The sequence below is a fragment of the Macaca mulatta genome, chromosome 3 (genome assembly GCF_049350105.2).
Source record: "Macaca mulatta isolate MMU2019108-1 chromosome 3, T2T-MMU8v2.0, whole genome shotgun sequence".
Taxonomy (NCBI): domain Eukaryota; kingdom Metazoa; phylum Chordata; class Mammalia; order Primates; family Cercopithecidae; genus Macaca; species Macaca mulatta.
In genome coordinates this window covers 196,467,272-196,484,542 of record NC_133408.1, presented here as the reverse complement: position 1 = coordinate 196,484,542, position 17,271 = coordinate 196,467,272, and the positions used below count along the sequence as shown (strand labels likewise).

Genomic DNA, 17,271 nt, shown 5'->3' with positions numbered 1-17,271 from the left:
AGCTAAAAGGCATCGAATGATTCTATCGACATTCTGTTAAATCAGCCCCCGCGGCCTGCGTGGGGAGGAGGGCCGAGTCCTGGGCCGGGGTGCAGTGGCAGCCTGCAGTAGCTCCTGCTACGAACCGAACGTTTGTGCCCATCGGACGCGGCCCTTTCCGCAGAATTTACTCTTTTCAGCCCGAGGCTCAGACCCAGCTACTCAGACCGCCCCAGCCGGGAGAATCCTGCCTCCCTGCCCGGGAGTTCCCGGTTCGCAGATATATTACAACAAAATTACTAATTGGAAAATGAAATTGTCAATAAAGCATACCCCCCGCATATACAATATCCTTAAATATTAAGATATTTTATTAGACCCATTTCCTAACAATAATTTATTGCAATAAAACAGACACTGCAGGTCCCCTTAAATTGTCTTTTCATAATGAATAAATTTAAGGGGGCTAATTAATATATAAACTAGCCCAATTTGTCAAGTTGATTTGTATTTTAGTTAATTGTGAAAGTAATTACCACATGGTCAAATTAACAGCTTTCTGGAAATGACCAAGCCTGAGGTTTTATTTCCTTCCTGGGTGAAGAAAATTCATTTTTCCAAGCTCTTGATGTGATGAATAAAAGTCATAAATCTGGGTGATTGGTGCAGGCAGAGTCTAAATGGCTTCATATTTCATTTTAGGTTTAATAGAAATATTCATGCTCTGTTTTAATGAAATTAAATTGAAGGGGGATGGGGCCGGGAGGTGGCGGTGGCCGGGGGCTTAAAGAGACAACGCACATTTTCCTTCCCCGCCCCTGAGCCAGGGCGTTGGGGTCACCTCCGCCGGCGGCGGATGGGCTCACTCCTGCCAGCGGAAGCCGAGGGATGCCTGTGAGGGCCCTTCCTGCAGCCGCTCACCTGAAGCCCAGGTGGAGCCAGCTACTGGAACCTCAGCCCAGGTGCCCTCGGGCGCCCCCAGCTCCCTCCCACGAGCTTGCGAAGTCACCGAGCAAAGTAGGGGTCTGCGCTGGGTGCGGGTTTGATCCCCTTTTGCCTGTCCCCCAAGCTCAGGCCCGCGCTGCCCAGGGCAGGGTCCCAGGGTCCTGCACTCTTCCCCTTAGGTCGCCTCGTGGGGACGCGTAGGAGAGATGCCTGGCCACGGACACTTCGCGGTTCCCAGCTCCCTCCCTCATGCCCTCGCTCTCCACCGCCCTGCGACCTCCAGCTAAGCTCCGCCTCGCGTGGAAACTGTCCCCGACCGAGCCCAGACGCCAGGGCCGGAGCCTTGGAGCCACATCGCTGAGCCGCACAGGCGCTGCTCCGCCTGCAGAGAAAGAGAAGTTTCCAGACACAGTTATGTGCATCCGGGTCGTGGTGCTGGGAGTTAAGGGGGGCCACGCTGTCAGCCGCTCTGCGAAGCTCGGGGGAGGCCCGAGGTCCGTCGGGGCGTCCCTCGGCTCCGGGACTGTCCTAGCCCGGCCGGGCCCCTTAATGGAGCTGATCTGTGACTTGTTGATTTCCCCTGAGCAAATAAGGCTTTGATGCAGTTCCAGCAAGAGTGGTTAGCTGATGAATTGACAAAAACTAATCAGCTTTATTGGGAAACAGGTTAAGGGCACGGGCGTGTCAATAACTCTCAGCCTGACCCCCTCGTCCATTAGCTCAGGCAGGCTGATTAGAGTAAGAAGACCCTCTCGCAGTTTGCGCTGAAATCGCTTCCATAAACTCACCATTATTAGCAGTCGATGCGAGCAGCTCATTTAGAGAAGACATCGCAGGCACGCCACATCTATCATCCGGGTTTATGGATCATTATCTCATTTACGGAATGTCGCAGGGTAATATGTTTTTGGCAATAGGCTTGGCCCCGCGCCTGGGCTGGCCGCTCTCTTTTTAGCAGCGTCCCCGGGACCTCCTTCCCCAGCGCCCGACCTGGAACTCCGCGTGGACGTTTCTCAGGCGGGAAGGGAGGACTGGAAGCCACCCTACACGTGCGCTCTCGCACGCGCGCACCCAGGGCGCACACTCCTGACACGCTCGCCCACGCGCTCGCCGCAGTCTGGCGTGCCCGGCTGTGAGCCCCGAGGGCCGGCGCGGCAAGCGCCCCTCCAGCAAGCCCCTAGCTCGGAGCCCAGTGTTAGGAGTTGCTCCAACCTCGGAGCCCGGTGAGAGTCGGGGTTCTGCTCGGTCATCCGCATACCCCAAGCTTGGGTGGCAGTGCAGGTGGCCAGGTGCGTCCCAAGCGGCGCGCGGGGTGCGCTTACCTGCTCCTGAGGGCGGCGGCCTCCCTGCTCAGGCCTCAGCCCGCTAGGCCGCGGAGGCCTGGGTGTCCCGGGACCGTCTGTCCCTAGGAAAGCCCCTCTCTACCCTCCCGGCTCCCGGCCCAGCGGGCCTGACCTTCCCTCCCCTGGGCGTGCCGCTCCCCTCCTCCCGGGCTGCGGCTCCGGGGGCCCAGATGCGCCCAGGCGCCGGGAGCGGGCCACCTGTTCCGCCGGGTAATTATTTTAATGTAAGGGGCCCAGAGTCACCGAGTTCGCGCCTCTAGCAGAGACAGAAGGCGGCCGGACTGAGGAACCTTCTCCAGCCTTTCAATGGAATTTCCCAGATGGGCCGAGGGGAAGCCAGGGCGGGTCACCAGGGGCCCTTTAACGCGTTCATTAGCCAAATTATCTTGCCCGCAGCACAGGGCCCTGGAGACTGCGGGGAGGGTGGGAGCAGCGGGCTGGAGGGTCTTTCTCCCTCCCACCTCGGTCTCTGCAGAAACAGCGGAGAGGGGCCTGTGTGCAGAAGCCGGCCCGGCTGTTGCAAAAAAGGATTCTAGTGTGTGCCTTTCTGCTGCAAACACGACACCCCGCGGTTGTTCCACCGGGAGGACCCCAGCCCAGTCAAACGCCAAGTGGGAAAAAAAATTATTAGAATCATGCAACAAGGAGGTTATAATATAATAACTAATGCCATCAACCCCGATTATGGACGCAGCCCTGGTCTACAGGGCTTGCAGTCAGAGCTGGTGGCACTCTTTGTGCCTGGGTCCTCAGCCGGTTTGCCCCTCCGTAAGGCAGAGGGCGGCCCAGGCTGCTCCCAGGTGTGGTGTAAGCACTGGCTGAGGCTGCAGGAGAAGGCCGCTGAAACCACTGAGCGTCTGGGGCTTCCTGGCAGGGATGGGCACTCTAGGAGCTTGGGAATGGCCTAGAGTCCATCTTAAATCTGCCCCCACCCCACACACCCTTACTCTGTGTGTGATGGTGGCTTTTCCATGCCCACATTCTCTCTGGTAAAATATTCCCAGTTCAAATGGTGAGGTGGGCAACAGGTTCTTTTTTTCAGATAGGGTCTTGCTCTGTGGCCCAGGTTGGAGTGCCATGGTGCAATCCTAGCTCACTGCAGCCTCACCTCTACCCCTGGGCTCAAGCGAGTCTCCTGTCCCAGCCTCCCAAGTAGCTGGGACCACAGGCACGTGCCACTGCACCAGCTAAGCAGCGGGTTCTTGACAGATTAGCTTCCCATCCCAGTTAGAAAGCAAAGGGGAGAGAGATGAGGTGCAGAGAGAAAAGCTGCCCTAGAAAAGGGGAAGAGTGGGAAGAATGCGAGGCAAACCAGCCAGGTCCTACCGGCATATAGATCCCCTCCCAGGTGGGCCCCCAACCCGGGTCATGAACACTGCTGGGGGTGGGGAGGGCTCTTCAGGCCTTGAATGTGTGCACCTGTGAGAAGAAGCTTGGGCAGGGTTGCAAGTGGTGAACTTGACCACACACACCATTTGCCTATCCTGGGGAATTCCCCCTCCCCACTGCCACAGCTCTGGAAAGTGGCCTAAGAGGAGGTCTTCTCTCTCTCTCTTTCTCTCTCTTTCCCTCTCCCCCTCTCTCAGCCGCCAGCAGCTGCAGCTTTTGCCACCTCAGCAACTACTAAATAGACCAATTAGCGCAGACTTCCTGCCATTATCGAACATGGACTTGGACATTAGTGCGCCACTATTCAGTCATAATTTCGAGTCAGAACGCGCTAAAAAAATTCACGCACTGAAGGGTTCAAATGTCCCTGAGCCACATCTGGGTGTGTATTTGTGCTTCTTCCCTGTTTCACCCCACCCAGCAGCCTGCAGGGCAGTAGTCACCATCCAAGCGCGATGGACGCCACCTTCTGTGACTCGTGTCGAGTTGTATGTTGTCTGTGTTGTTCCGGCGCTGCAGAGCTGCCCTTATCTGTCAGCGTAACCCTCTCCTCCTCCCGCTGGGGTGGGTGGGGGGAACAGGTGGGTTCTAAAGGGGTGCCTGGGCGCCCAGGCCAATGCTACCAGAGAGCAGTGTGGAGTATTTGGAAAGAGTGTTGATTCCGAAACATATTTTCCATGGAGGCTGGAGGCTGGGCTCTGGTAAAGCGTGCAGGCAGTGCTCTCAGCCTTGCCATAAAGATCTCTTTGCAAGACTCACGCAGCACTGTGGCCCACAGGCTGGTGTCTATCTGGAGGGTAGTTCTGTTGCAGCACATTCTGGAAAAAGTCCAGCTTATGCATGTGTTTGGTGTCTACCTTGTTTCTGCCAACAGTCTGCAGAGGGCCCTGCGTGAATCTGGAATAAAATAAAATAAAATGTAGCAAAGAAAAAAAGACTCTAGAGAAGGCTTTCATTTCTGTGGAGGGTTGTTATTCCCCCAAAACAATGAAAGGGGCTCAAATGAAAGGAGCCTCCCTTCCCTCCCAAGGTTTGTTTCTCTTTATGATACAAGAAGCTTCGAAGAGGCTGGAAAGGATTTCACCTCCTTGTGTCAGAAGGAGACCTGGGCCAGCAGCTGAGCTCAGGGTGGCCAGGCCTGTCCCTTCCCTTCAGGGTCCAGGGAAGCGAGGAGGCTGCCCAAGGTCTGGAAGGAAGCAGAGATTTGTGTCTCTGGAGGAAATTTCTAAAAATAGAAGGCCCTTGGGTCACTGCATTTGACTAATTTAAATCCTGTGGCATCTCCCTAATTTCTCTCCAAGCCCCCTGGTAGGGGCTGGTTGTTTGCAGCCAGGGCTGGGCCCAGAGGAGAGGGTCAAGCCAGTGACTCGGGGGTGTTCTGGGGGGCTCACATTCCCGGTGAAGCCTGGGTGGTGCTGGCCCTGCGAAAGGAGTTGGGGTGAGGGTGCCCTCTAAAATGGCAACAGGAAATCCAGGTTGCAGGGAGGGGCTGAAGAGGGGCTGAGGGAGCACACCCTTACAGGGGAGCACACAGCAGACCTGGGCCCACCTCAGGCCCCGCCTCGGCTTGAGGGTTTGAGCTGCGAGTCTTTGGGTTGCTACTCCTGGGCCCACCCTTTCCAGACGCCTTTAAGGCCCAGCTCCCAGGGGTCAAAGAGGAGGTCAGCAGATCGAAGGACAGCGCTAATGACTCGATGCCTTTGGCCCCGTGGCTCTGAAGGGGCTGGGGTGGGTGGGGGGACCTGAGCAGATGTCCCCAGCTCCAGTGACCCTAGGCCCTCTCCGCAGATCCTCCTTCCCTCTGAGCTCCAGGAAGGAGGTCGGAGCATCTCCCACCATTCCTGCCCTTGCCCTCTGGGCTCCCACTCCAGCCTTACTAAGCTACTTCCTGTGCCAGAGGCCAGTCTCATCTCAAACACGACTAAGCTACTTCCTGTGCCAGAGGCCAGCCTCATCTCAAACAGGACTAAGCTACTTCCTGTGCCAGAGGCCAGCCTCATCTCAAACACGCTTAGGTCCCGACCTCTGGCCAGTTACATGGCATCTTCATGCCTGTTTCCTGAAGAAAGCCTTGAAAGTTTACATTGAAACGGAACTGCGTGAGTCCCTGAAGACCACATGGCTTCAGCAAGACGGGACTAATGTACCTGGGCCCCTCTGCAGCCAAATCCTCTCTGTTGGCCCTCGGCTTCAGTTTTAGAAATGCAAGATCATGGCCGGGCGCGGTGGCTCACGCCTGTAATCCCAGCACTTTGGGAGGCCGAGATGGGTGGATCACGAGGTCAGGAGATCGAGATCATCCTGGTTAACACGGTGAAACCCCGTCTCTACTAAAAAATACAAAAAAACTAGCCAGGCGAGGTGGCAGGCGCCTGTAGTCCCAGCTACTCGGGAGGCTGAGGCAGGAGAATGGCGTGAACCCGGGAGGCGGAACTTGCAGTGAGCTGAGATCTGGCCACTGCACTCCAGCCTGGGCGACAGAGCGAGACTCCGTCTCAAAAAAAAAAAAAAAAAAGAAATGCAAGATCTGCCCCCTGCTTCAGCCACTGAGTGCCCTTCCAGGCACCTGCTCCATTTCACGTGGAAAAAAGCAATATCTACATGATAAATAAATGCATGATACTTGCCTCGCATCTTGTGAATATGTGAGTGTACAGGTTTTTCCCCCAATCCTCACAGGTTCCCAGTTGCGTGGGTAAGTCCAGATGTAAATAGACACAGACTACAACAGCGTTTTCTTTTGCGATGGTTTGTAGAAATCACCATCTCCTTCCCAAGTAGTGGAAGGAAGGGCAGCTGCAGGCACTCTTTAATTCCTTAACAGGAGGCCTGTAGAAAGCAGGCACCTGCGGCGGGCAGGGAGGAGCTGCGGTGGGAGCCAGCTGATTAGGGTGCACCAGGCCTTCCCTGCCTGTCTTGAGAAACCAAGAGTTCTAGGGAGAACTCTCCAGGGCTGAGTTCTGCCCCTGGGGCCGCTGGAGGGAAAACTCACCTGGAGACTCAGGTTTGGGAGCACTACTAGGATCAGACCTTTGATCTCTCTTTGTGGCCCTTCCCAAGACCCAAGCCCAGCTCCAGTCTGCCCCAAAGCCAGCTGGTCTGGATCAATACAGATACTGGGAACAGGAAGAGACGCAGCAGGCTCCACCTCACACGTTGTAAACCACACAAAGATCTACACTTCCCAGATAGCCCCCTCTCCCCCCCACACCTGCCTCTCTCCGTGCAACTTTACAGAGAGCCTCCACTTTATATAACGTATCCTTAAATATAAGTAGAGCATCGGATCATTTTAAAGGCCCTGTAGCACCTTAGAGTCCATTTGGTCCAACCGCCGCTTCTGTAGACAAAGAAACAAATCCATCAAGAAAAGCAGCTTCAGACTCCTGAAATGGCACCTCAGCTAGAGGGGCGGTCCGGACAGAACGCAGGGCTGCTATGCCATGCCTCCTCGGACAGCCTTGCACAGCCCCACAGGTGGTACAGACACCTGAAGGACCTGCACACATGTTGTCCTGTGTGTTTTCAGGAAGGTGTCCTCAGCAGGTCTCAGGCAGAATAGAAACACGAGACAGGGTGTGAAGGGGTTTTGGACCACGGTTACCGCAGAACAAAAAGGGGTGAAATGAATTCCTCTAGGAGTTACAAAAAAAAAAAAAAGCCAGAAAACACCCACTGTGATTTTGTTGAGGGAGATGGCTGATGTCATGAGTCTAGACTACACACCCCATCACCAACTAAAATTACCCTGGCAGTGGGTATTTTCGGCTGGAGAGAGGAACAGCATCTTCTCCAAGGTCCATCCTGGGAGATTTCTTCTGCAGCCACTCCCTTCCCCCAGCTTCTTACATCATTGACCTCAGGACCAAGCAACCTGCCCCCAGCAGACAGGGGTGATGAGATGAGAAAGGCAAGTCAGTCTTGGCACCAAACCCCTGGAGGAGGAGGAGGCCGAGGCTGTGTTCTCTACCCTGGGGAGGCAGAGTCACAGCTAGGGCTTCTTGCCTGGGACAGGTGGCTAAGAATCTCTGGTCTCCTTTACAAGCCTTCCCCCACCCAAAAAGGAACAGATGGGATGGGGACTCAGGGCTGGGTGTACCTGATAGCTTCAAGGGCAGCAGGGTGGGAACAGTGTGGCCTCTGCAGTCAGACCTGGTTCTACTCCCAGCTCTAAGGCTGAACTGCCTGCTGGGAACAAGGATCCCAAACTCTCTAAACCTGTAGTCTAGAAAATGGAGATGATAGGCCGGGTGCGGTCGCTCACATCTGTAATCCCAGCACTCTGGGAAGCCGAAGTGGGTGGATCACCTGAGGTCCTGAGTTTGAGACCAGCCTAACCAACATGGTGAAACCCCATCTCTACTAAAAATACAAAAATTAGCCTGGCCTGGTGGCACATGCCTGTAATCTCAGCTACTGGGGAGGCTGAGGCAGAAGAATCGCTTGAACCTGGGAGATGGAGGTTGCAGTGAGCCATGATCGTGCCATTGCACTCTAGCCTGGGCAACAAGAACAAAATTCCACCTCAAAAAAAAAAAAAAAAAAAAAAAAAAAAGAAAAGAAAAGAAAAGAAAGAAAGAAAGAAAAAAAGAAAAGAAAAGAAAATGGAGATGATAAAAATCTTCCTTCTAGTGTCAGAGTGAAGATCAAGGAAGAGAAAGCGCGTAGCACATAGTAGGTGTTCAAGAAATGCGAGTGTTTCCCTCTCTCCACTTGGAGGCAGAAGTGCATTTCTGTCACCACAAAGACATCTAAAGGCACGACAAACTCCGTGTGAATGCCGGTGATTTCTTTTTCCCAGTGGTCGCTCTGCAAAGCTAGATCACATTTACTCCAAGTTGCTGTTATTCATCCATTGCCATCCTCCTAACCTTCCAACCAGTCCTGTGCATCTGGGAACCACTCTGTGTTATAATGAAAAAGATATCACTCCCGCCAACAAAGTCACTGTCATCAACTCTCGCCTAGGTAAAAAGCCTTTTGAAGAGAAGTGGCAAGGTCTCTCTATTTGCCTTTTTAAAAATCCCTCTGGTAGCAACCTGGCCTGCTAATTTTGAAGTTTACCTGGCACTGAGTTTCTCTTTGGCTCTCTCCCCTCTCCACAGCCCCTTCCGGTCCTTTATTCACCTCTCACCTGCATAGGAAGCCCTGGAACCTGGAACTCCCTCCCGGTTCTCACGCTTGCTGGGGAAGATAACTGGGTCTAATGGCGCTATTGACAAAGCCTGGTGTTGATGCCGCTTGACTTCCCGACCCCTGTGTTGATTCTTTCAGCTTCAAAAACGTCCTTGGAAGTGGTTTTACTGTAAATATTTGAAGTGTGCGTGTGGGGGAGGGGTGAGATCTGGGTGCTCACTCCGTGCCTCAGTCACTCACGGGAAGCCCTTTCCTCTCCACTTCCCAGGAGGCCCCGGCAGCAGGAGACCGTCTTTCCCCGCTCCTGCCCGGGGACTGGCCGGGGGTCGCAGCGGCAGGGCTTCCGAAGGATGACGGGCCCTACGGGTTTTTCAGGGCCGAGGTGTGTGGGCCTCGACTCCCGCAAGCCCACGGGCATCCCTCGGCAGCGAGGAAGAGCTTTGCCACCGAGGACCCGCTCCACTGAGCAAGCACGTGGGCGACGTCTGCAAGCCGACTTTGGTCCTGCAGGCCAGGGCGCCCATATCTGCCGTCTCCGCCTTGACTGTGGCAGGGGCTCCCAGCGAGGATTCGTGGAGGCCAAACTCACACTCACATGCGCGTTTACACCCCCACGTCCCCGCACACACACCTGAAAATGCGGGGCCTTCCCAGTGCAGATAAGGTTCGACCTGCAGAGCTTTGGCCACGGGGACAAAACCCTCCCCTGCTGCGCCCTGGAGACCCGGGAGCAGGGAGGGCTTGGGAAACACCACGGTCTTCAGTGCGCTGCCGTCGCCTCGCAAATCGGCCAGGTCTGCGCTCAGCATGGGCGCTCAGGAGCGTGGAACCACCGTGCTCCGCGAGGCAGACGTGGACCCACGCCAGCGCCGACAAGAGGGCCGGAAAGAACGCGCGCAGCTGGCTCCAGGGACCAACCAAGTCCGGAGGGGGCCAGGTGTCTAGGGAACGGGTCTTGGGCAGCCGCGGGGCTCTCCAGGGTCCCGGGGGTTGCCAGTGCCCGCCGTCCGGCTCCACACCCAGGGGAGGGCGGGTAGAGGCCCCAGTTTGCGCCTCGGAGTATCCACTCCCCGGCGGTGTCCCCGCCCGCCAGCGCCGCGCAACAGCCCGGGGTGCTTAGGACCTCGCGGCGCGGGGGCGGGGCGGCGGGCGGCCGGGACGGTGACAGGTGCGCCCCTCGGCCAATGGCGGAGCCCGCGGCCCTCCCCGGGCCCCCGCTGCGCGCGCCAATCGGAGGCCGCGCTGAGCTTCAAGTGCGCGGAGGGGCGCGGGTCCCCAGCACGGCGCCAGCGGCCTCGGCGCGGTCGCCTAAGGGCTGGAGCGCAGAGAGCCGGGCTCCCCGGCCCGGACGCGGGGAAGCACTCGCGTGGAAGTTTGTGCGAGCGCGGCCCGGGGCGGGGCCCGCACGGAGGAGGCGCCGGGACCATGGTCACCCTCGGCTGAGTTTCCGGCGGCGACTTTGATTATTGGCAAATCACCACCATAACAATACCGAGACCCCGGGCTTGCGCCGCACGCGCTGACTCCGCGACCCCGCACACGGCCGCGTCGCCCGCCACCCGGCCCTGAGCGCCAACCCCAAACGAGCCGATGGAAAAATCCAAAAATTTCCGCATCGACGCCCTGCTGGCGGTGGACCCCCCGCGAGCCGCCTCTGCGCAGAGCGCGCCGCTGGCCTTGGTCACGTCCCTCGCTGCCGCCGCATCTGGCACCGGAGGTGGCGGGGGCGGCGGCGGGGCGAGCGGCGGGACGAGCGGCAGCTGCAGCCCCGCGTCCTCGGAGCCGCCGGCTGCGCCCGCCGACCGCCTGCGCGCCGAGAGCCCGTCTCCGCCGCGCCTTTTGGCCGCGCACTGCGCGCTGCTGCCCAAGCCGGGCTTCCTGGGCGGGGGCGGCGGCGGCGGCGGCGGCACGGGCAGCGGGCACGGGGGCCCCCACCACCACGCGCACCCGGGCGCAGCGGCCGCTGCCGCCGCTGCCGCCGCCGCCGCCGCCGCCGCCGCTGGGGGCCTGGCGCTGGGGCTGCACCCGGGGGGCGCGCAGGGTGGCGCGGGCCTCCCGGCGCAGGCGGCGCTCTACGGCCACCCGGTCTACGGCTACTCCGCGGCGGCGGCGGCGGCTGCGCTGGCTGGCCAGCACCCGGCGCTCTCCTACTCGTACCCGCAGGTGCAGGGTGCGCACCCCGCGCACCCCGCCGACCCCATCAAGCTGGGCGCCGGCACCTTCCAGCTGGACCAGTGGCTGCGCGCATCCACCGCGGGCATGATCCTGCCTAAGATGCCCGACTTTAACTGTGAGTACCCTGCGGCCCCCGTGGATGCGCGGGGCGGGAGGGCCTCGTGCATCCTCCACCCGGCACCGCCTGCCCCTCTCTTCGCTTGGCTCCCAGCGAGCGGGGGAAGCGCTGCGAAGCCGCCTCGGCTCTTCCCGGGGCCTGCGAGGACTCGCCTGGACCCCCAGGCGTGAGACGGGCGGCGAATTATTAAAATGGCCATGCGCAGGCCTTGCCTTCTCTTCCTCTCTTAACGGGAAGGGGCAGTTGGAGGTGTGAGACTGAGATCTAATGATTAACCTGAAGGCTGCAAGAGAAGGAAATCGCCGGGCAAGGCGAACGGAGAGCGCCCTGAATTAGGCAGGCCCGGGAATGGGGGTCAGGGCTTATCACCGGGGAAGGGAACTTGGGCCAGGTCCCCCATTCGGGGCGCTAGAGACACCCGCAGCCCCTCCAGGGAGAGGGAGTGCTTCAGGAGCAGCAAACAAGAGAAATAGGCTTCGAGGCCCAGGGAGGCAAGGCCAGGGCGCAGGGAACCCCCAGCTTTTACCAGGCCGCTGCCCTCCTCTGGAAGGGCGTTGGATCCGGGTGCGATGGCCGAGGCAGGTGGCCTGGCTTGAACCAGCTATGGGGAGATTCTAAACAGTAGGTGCCTGGCCTGGTATACCGGGCGCCCAACAAGGTAACGAATGCTCCTCCAAGGTGGGGCCGAGGGAGCCCCGACCCCAGAGCCGCTGGGCTTCAGGCAGCTTCCTCTCCATCCAGGCGGGACACCTCGCCAGAGGCCTGGGCCCCTCAGGCTTTCCTGGCACACGCGGACTCTCTGGGCTGGGACTCCGGGGCTCTGGCTCTCCCCGATCGCCCCATCGGGGTCAGCTACTTTTGAGTCGGGCTGAGCAGAAGATGCATTCCGCTCAAGGCTTTCAGCCGCCGAACACCCAAACAAAGAGACCCCATTGTTTCTGTCTGAGTGAATTTGTTTAGACTGGGGAGATGCAGGCAGAGCAGGGGAAAAGCAAAAAAGAAAACAGAAATAAACACTCCAGAATTCAGATTCCTTTGCTGGAAGCTGTGATTGTGACTAAACAGAGAAAATCTAGGACCCCAGAGGTTGGAGAAGTCACAAGGGAGTGAGAAAATCCCTGCAGAACGCTGTTTGCCCACAGCCGCCCCAGGCTTTCCTAGCTCAGCTCCAAGAAGGCCCCAGTGGCCACCCATCCCTCACTTGGGAAAGTCAGCCCCACTGACTCCAGCCGGAAGAGGGAAAGCTGCCCCTCACCTCAGACACCTCTGGGTCTGCGAATCTCCTGCCAGCCTGGGCTTAAACCCAGGGCACCCTCCTGGGCCTGGCTGCCGACCCAGGGCCCAGCCCTTCTGATAGAAAGCCACCAATATGAACTGCATTTCCCAGAGCTAAGGAGCTAACTTGCCCACGGAGGGGGCTGGCCAGCCCAGGGGCCCGTGGTCCTAGGCCTCCTAGGGCCCTGGACTCCCTGGCCACCGGGGCGCTTTCTGGAGCCCAAGGTCACTCAGAAAATTTATTAAAGTGAGACACCTTTCCCAACACACCTTGCCTGTTTGATTCCAAATGTTGACCTAGAGTTGGCCAAATTCTAAACACAGCCAGCTTTAAGTTCAGAAGAGGAATCTGCACCTGGCAATCCAAAAGGGCAGGCATAATTGTGCCAAAGACGGCAGAATGTGTTCTGAGAAGTCCTCCTCGCTGGTCACAGGGAAAACCTGTTTGGTTTCTTTAATTGGTTGTTTCTGCCTGTGGGATGGCATTTCCCAAATGGTCCCTCCAGAGCCAGTGTTTTAATTAAAGTTCTAATGTATTGTCAAGTTGGGAATTCGGGGCCTTGTTTGACTAAAGCAGGGGGCGTGGGCCATCCTCTAAAGCAAATTGCCCATCCCCGGGGACCTGAGCTCATCCAGGCCTGGGGCTGGCCTCCTTTCTTTCCTTTGCTTTCTTTCTTTTATTGTCCAACACTTGTCAGGCTCCTGGGAAATCAAGGGAAGTCTCGTTTTGAGGTCATAAAATTCTCTGTGATGTAACCGTGCGAAATTATGTAAATAAAGCCGGGCAGGCCTCCTCGAACACACAGAGAACCGGATCCTGCCTGCGCCTCTGCCTTTAATTTGCGTAATGAGAATTGTCCTGAAAAGGCTTCCAGTCTCCCCAGGCCTTGCCCCCCGCCCCCCGCACCCTGAGGAGGGGGCATGTCAAGAAAAACACTGGAAAGGTGGTAGGGTCCCTGATGAATACATACACAGACTTGGACCCTGGGTTTGGTCCTGTTCCACCCGTTCTCTCTCCCTTCCTTCCATTCCTTCCTTCTTCCTCCCTCCCTCCTTCCCTCTCTCCCTTCTTCCTTCCTTCCTTTCTTCCTTCTTCCCTTCCTTCCTCCCTTCCTTCCTCCCTCCTTCCTTCCCTCTCTCCCTTCCTCCCTCCCTTCCTTCCTCCCTCCCTTCCTTCCTTCTTTCCTTCCTTCCTTCCTTCCTTCTTCCCTCCCTCCCTCCCTCCTTACCTCTCTGCCTTCCTTCCTTTTCTTTTTCTCCTCCTCCTCTTCTGTCTTAAGGAGGCAGTGGAGGGAGACCTGGAACTGCAGGACCAGCTCTTCCCAGACCTGTCTGGATCTGAGCCTGAATCTCTAGGAAGGCGCAGTGAGGAGAGGGGGAGAGATTTGGTTCTCACCACTCACTGCTCCTTTATTTTATTTTATTATTTTTTATTTATTGAGAGATGGGGTCTTGCTGTGTCACCCAGGGTACAGGACAGGGGTGCAGTCTAGCTCACTGCAGCCTTGAACTCCTGGGAACCTCCCATCTTGGCCCCCAACTGGCCTCACTTCTCTTGCCTCTGGGTCAATCCACTCCTACCAAAGCCGGCTCATGTGGAGAGGATGCCTCCTGCGATGGACCCTGTTTAACAGGGACACTCAGATGTCTCCCAGACAAAAAAAAAAAAAAAAAAAAAGGTCTCATTAACCCCAAACCACCCATTTCCACTTGGTGGTCCTGAGTCCTCATTCCTTGGGGAGTGAGCACTGATAGTGAGGGAACAGCCCTGCCCTCTGCAGGGCCAGGCCTTCGGCACTGGGGCCTTGAGGGCAGTGGTACCAGCAGCCACGGGAGGGGCTGGGGCGAGGACCGGAGCCGGCTGTGGGCCTCACTGCCCTTTGGTCCCCAGCCCAGGCGCAGTCGAACCTCCTGGGGAAGTGCCGCCGGCCGCGCACCGCCTTCACCAGCCAGCAGCTGCTGGAGCTGGAGCATCAGTTCAAGCTCAACAAGTACCTGTCGCGGCCCAAGCGCTTCGAGGTGGCCACCTCGCTCATGCTCACGGAGACCCAGGTGTGCGCCCTCCCCGCCCCCGACACATCCCGGCCTCCCAGGGGACACTGTTACCTCTGCACTCGTGACCCACGGGCAGTCTGGGGCATCTGGCGCTGCGCCTCGACAGTTAAGACAGCGGGTGCACGGGTTCATCTAAGGAGCCCAGAGCGCCAATTCAGTAGCTTCGAGTGGGGCCCAAGAGTCAGCACCTAACCACCCCTCCTTTCATTCTGAAGAAGGTGATCCCCAGGCCGCATTCGAGAAATTTTGTTCCAGAAAGAGATGAGGGAACATCCTGAGATTTGCCGCGACGTAGCCAGCTGCCCTGACCCTTCCTCCGCAGACGGAGGGCGCGGGTAGAAAAGTCCCCGGACCGGGTCGTTGGGGACATAGTCCTAGCTCCCACGGAGCTCAAGCCCAGCTCTGGGGTTTGCTGCTGAGTGGTGGGTTGGGGGGAGGAGGAAGCTGCAAGCCCCCTCCCCATTCCACTTCTAAGTCGTCTCACCCTGAGGCCATTCCAGGGCCGACCCGCTGGGGCCCGGGCGCGCGCGGCCGGGGGACTCCGGGGACAGGAAGCCCTGGGGTGGCGGTGGCCGGTTTCTCACGCCCGCTTATGCCCGCAGGTGAAGATTTGGTTCCAGAACCGGCGGATGAAATGGAAACGCAGCAAAAAGGCCAAAGAGCAGGCGGCGCAGGAAGCGGAGAAACAGAAGGGCGGCGGCGGGGGCGCGGGGAAGGGCGGAGCGGAGGAGCCGGGCGCGGAGGAGCTGCTGGGGCCGACCGCGCCCGGGGACAAGGGCAGCGGACGCCGCCTGCGGGACTTGAGGGACAGTGACCCCGAGGAGGACGAGGACGAGGACGACGAGGACCATTTCCCCTACAGCAATGGCGCCAGCACCCACGCCGCCTCCTCCGACTGCTCCTCGGAGGACGACTCGCCGCCCCCGCGGCCGGGCCACCAGCCCGCGCCTCAGTAGGAGCCCCGGGGCCCAGCAGGTGTGGCGCGCAAGGAGCGCCCCGGCCGGCGGCTTCTCCCGGAGGCCCCGGCACCCGCACCCACCCAGCCCGGCCCCGAGAGCCAGCTCGGCAGCCGCCCCGTGGACCCCTCGCCGAGGCCGGGGCTGGAGGGATTCGGCCGCGGCCTCCGGTCCTGGGCACTTCCCTTTTAAGCCAGAGCGCCTCACCCGCTCTTCGAGAAACAGCAAGAGGGAGACCCAGGGGCCTGCAACTTGATGGTTCTTTTAAAATTAATTTTGGTTGGTGTTGGGGGAGGTGCGAGTGCCCGTGAGAAGAACCGACCCCCCCCCACCTCCGCAAGGGGAAGCCTCCCGTCTCCCCTTTCCCAGCGTCCGAGAAGGCGGAAACCCACAGTGTTATCTGACTTCTGAAACTTGAAACCGCCTCTGGAGGGGCCATTCTGCAGAGTATTTGGAAAAAGAAAAAGGGTTTATGCTTACGTCTCTGGGTTCGGGGGGATTGTGTCACGAGCGTTCAAACTGCTGGAAATCTCAAAACTGTACTGTCTTTATTTTTGTATATTGTATTTATATATAAAAAGAAACGTCTACGTATGCATGCTAAATTATTTAGCTTCTCCCATCGCCCACGATGGAATGTAAAATAAATTGGTTTTGTACTGGATCAGCGTGCACGCGTTTTTGGGGGTTATGCTTGAGGCTCTACTGTTTGCTTGTAGAAATGATGGGGAGGGTGTCTACTCAGCGGTTGGCAGCTGAGGGTGAAAATCAGAGTCTCAAGTGGGTGTCAGGACCACCTCCGCGCCTGCTGGGGAGTCGCAGTGTGAAGTGTTGGCAAAAATACCTGTAGTCAGGTGTCAGCGCATGCCGGGCTGCCTGGTGCACACCTGCCCCGGGACACGTGCCCCTCAGAAGCGGAGCTGTGGATTCTATTTATTTTCCTTTTTCCTTGCGGGCTGTCGCTTCGTTGGCGCTCCAGAAGTGGAAATACGCCATTTGGACGTTTCAGAAAATAAGCTTCAAACGACTAGGCGTTAGTAGTATCTGGAGTCCCTGCGACCTCAGGCGCTACTTAGGCACATTTCCCGGAACGCGCCGAATTGCCCGGTGCTTCTCTCTCGCCTCGACCCCGGCCCTCTCTGTTGGCAGAACCTTCCTTGACTGGCCAGGATCGGTCTTCTTGGCTCTGTGCAAACACGTCTGCGAGGACAGCAGCGGACTGCAGCAGCGCTCCACACCGCGGCTGCAGCTGCTCCGGGTTAATCAGCCTCTGCAGCGCGCTCCATCAATCACCGCGGCCAGGCCCAGCGCCATGTGCTCCACACATGCGGGCTCAGCCCGCGCTATCGCCAGCTCAGGAGCACAGGCCCGCGGCCCACCCAGCCCGGCGCGCCTCCCGGCCCCCTTCCCCCATCGCTGACCTAGTGGCCTCTCCTGGCCCCGGAGGAGACGGGCGACGGGGACGCCGCTCCTGTCTCCTCTCCTGGGCCTTCCTCCTTCCTTCTGTTTGTCACTTTCTCAGCAGCACCTGCGTGTGCCCTTCTCCTCCCTCCTCCCCTCCCCTCCTCCCAGCTGATAAAATGAGTTCAGAAGGGCCTGGCGTTTCATTTGGGTGATTACCGCGGGGCGAGCGCAGCCACTCCTCTGCCTCAGGGCGCGGGGAGATTAATATCCTCTCTGGCAACTCATTATCACCCCGGGCCCCTTCCATAAAATCAACCTCAACCAAGGCCGGGGCGCGGCTGCTGGGAGTCCAGGCAGAAGCAGCTGCCGGGCGCTGGCGCAGGGGCTGGGCCTCCGCCGCCTGGGGTCCAAAGGTGTTTGGGGGAACTGGTAGAGGGTTTGCCACTGGGGGAAGAGGCAGAGTGCCCAGAGAACGAGGGTGGGAAAACCAGAGGGA

At 58.4% G+C, this 17,271-nt stretch overlaps 2 protein-coding genes across 2 annotated transcripts; one reads left to right on the top strand and one right to left on the bottom strand.

Annotated features, from left to right (window-relative positions):
• Positions 1 to 807: 807 nt before the first annotated feature.
• On the bottom strand, positions 808 to 10,219 carry LOC100427951 (uncharacterized). Its single transcript, XM_077998200.1, has 3 exons — positions 9,967 to 10,219; positions 9,424 to 9,907; positions 808 to 4,553 (listed from the first exon to the last, which is right to left on the bottom strand). The coding sequence occupies exons 1-3, from the start codon at positions 10,217 to 10,219 to the stop codon at positions 4,412 to 4,414; spliced, it is 879 nt and encodes a 292-aa protein (XP_077854326.1). The 3' UTR covers positions 808 to 4,411.
• On the top strand, positions 10,072 to 16,035 carry MNX1 (motor neuron and pancreas homeobox 1). The gene is made up of 3 exons (XM_028846524.2): positions 10,072 to 11,082; positions 14,252 to 14,412; positions 15,018 to 16,035. The coding sequence occupies exons 1-3, from the start codon at positions 10,383 to 10,385 to the stop codon at positions 15,369 to 15,371; spliced, it is 1,215 nt and encodes a 404-aa protein (XP_028702357.1). The 5' UTR covers positions 10,072 to 10,382; the 3' UTR covers positions 15,372 to 16,035.
• The last annotated feature ends 1,236 nt before the right edge of the window (positions 16,036 to 17,271 follow it).